This window comes from Tigriopus californicus, chromosome 2 (assembly GCF_007210705.1).
Source record: "Tigriopus californicus strain San Diego chromosome 2, Tcal_SD_v2.1, whole genome shotgun sequence".
In the NCBI taxonomy this organism is placed as follows: Eukaryota; Metazoa; Arthropoda; class Copepoda; order Harpacticoida; family Harpacticidae; genus Tigriopus; species Tigriopus californicus.
Genome location: NC_081441.1, coordinates 9,520,496 through 9,522,721, shown reverse-complemented (window position 1 = coordinate 9,522,721; position 2,226 = coordinate 9,520,496). Strand labels below are relative to the sequence as shown.

Here is a 2,226-nt window from a genome sequence, read left to right as displayed (position 1 = left end):
TCCCAAAAATGGGCTTGAAATCCTCTGGGAATTATACCTTTATTGAGCCTGTGACCATTTTGGACCAGGCCACCAAGCCGAATATTCGGGAGGAGCTGCGGTTTCTTGACAGTTACAAGACCATGCACCGTAGACACTTGGAGGATAACCTTAAAAACCTTCTGGAAGGACAACACGATCCGGAAATACTCACACATGTGACACGAGAGATGAATATCGATCAGATCAACCATCTTCTCGAGCTCACAGAAGACAAACTTGAACACCCATCTTGGTTTCCTACTCCTGACATTGGCTTTAAACCTCTGACCAAAAGCCGTTCAAAGACACCAGATCGCAACCGATTAAGATCCAAGAGCGTTTTCTCAAATTCCGCCGCCAAAACGAACTATGTTCATTTCAATCCTGAGGCGTTTGTCAAGGAGCCAATTGCTCCCAATATGGCCGACCCAAATGGCCAGTTTATGTTGAGAGATCCACGTTCACAAAAGCAATTGTCCTCACCTCATTTGAATTATCAAATGTCGTCAACCAGTGATAGTAGCGAAGAAGAGGCTCATGGAACTGCCCCCGCCTTATTGGAACTTCAGAGGCGGAACACCGTTGTTCCACACTACCATATCATGGAGCCTGCAACACCATCCAGGGATGAAGCACTCAAAGTCACCTCACTAACGTCATATTGCTCTCCCATTCAAACGAGCACCCTCGCGGCCAAGTGGTTTCAGAACAAAAAAAATAGCAGCAGTTGTCTAATTTCATGACTGTTTTAAAGATAAAGATTTAATTGAGCGACCGTTCACTATTTCGATGTTAGGTGCAAAATATATAAAATGATGTGACCTTTGAAAAGTAAATGATGTTGTCAATAGAAGCTGATTTCATTCAAAGAGAGACTTTTCAAAATGTTTCACCCTTTAGTGTTTGCAATTATGTTTGTTCATGTGTGCCCTGCCGACATTATTTAACAGTTTAACATTTCAACGGCAAAAGTAATGTAATTGAAAGGGACTAAGTTGTTGCAATGGGAAAGTATCAATACATGAAGAAGTTTGAACAGAGAGTAATTGAAGTTATGATTGAAAACTTGTCGCAACAATGGCATTGCAATTGATTAAGGATTCTCGAGATTTGACCACAATAAAAACAAGAATGCCCCTAGCGGATGTTGAGAGCCTGGCTTTCAAAAAGGACGCTGTATCTTGGTCCTTCAATTTTTCAAAGGAAGGCCCCATTTCAATGATTGTGAAGGTTTTTGTTTTACAAGAAAGCATTTATTGGTTGTTCTTTGCAGGAATTAACACCTAAGGCTTGTTTGGCAGCAGGCACGTAAGACACATTCGTTTCCGCATCTGCCATGCCAATCTCGCGCATCTGCCCTTTCTTTTTCCTTTTTTCTATAACATAAAAGAGAGTGCTCTAAGATGCACCATGTAAAGGGGCAGTCTCGTCGGCTGAGGCTTTTGCTTGCGCCTTTTGATAATTATTTGTCGCCTTTCGTCACCATTCACTGGTACAGATTGGCTGTAATGCTTGTCTTCGTCAGAATGCTCAATATCAGTGTTGCCGCGCTTCATTTTTCTTGAAACTGGCTTCAAAAGGAAAATTCATGTGTCATACGGCAGTTCAATTAAAGTACCCTTAATGAAGCAATTATTCTTATGCATGATAATTAGTATGTTAAAGAACTTTGAGTTTAGAGAAAAGCAGAGATTGAAAGTAATGTTCAAAGAACAAAATTTTGACTCTGGTATTTTTGAGTAGATTTTAAGTGATCTATTAAAACTCTTCATCTCAATTGAAGACTTTGACAAAACAAAAAAGTCTCTTGAACATTCGGGACATAAAGAAAGGCAATCAAATGCTAAGAAAGGAAACTTGAAAATATATTCCCTATGAAACCGACAAACAAAACTTTTACAAGTTCAACTGACATTGTTGTTCCCATATCAAATAAAAAGGACATTTTATAACTTTTAAGGGACGGAATAGTTGAACAGGTTTCTCCTTGCCCTTATATATCCCCGATAATGGAGTTAAAAATAGATATTCTTAGCATCATTCAAACCTTTCTCTTCAAAAAATTAGCCACCTAACATTTTCATTCAATTAGACCATTGGCTAGTCCTTACAACAGTTTAAATGCACTTCAGATATATCTACTATATATCTGAAGTGCATTTAAACACTTGAATGAGCCAATTCTTTAAAAGTCAAAAGGTTAGC

The 2,226-nt window shown here is 38.9% G+C and overlaps 1 protein-coding gene across 1 annotated transcript in view; it reads left to right on the top strand.

The window, feature by feature from the left end:
- The window catches only part of LOC131877112 (prickle-like protein 1), a gene marked incomplete in the record, with an annotated part of 4,313 nt that extends 3,423 nt beyond the window's left edge, over positions 1-890 (top strand). Inside the window, 1 exon segment of the mRNA XM_059222696.1 lies at positions 6-890. Within this exon segment, the coding sequence (XP_059078679.1) occupies positions 6-764 (759 nt within the window).
- Between the last annotated feature and the right edge of the window lie 1,336 nt (positions 891-2,226).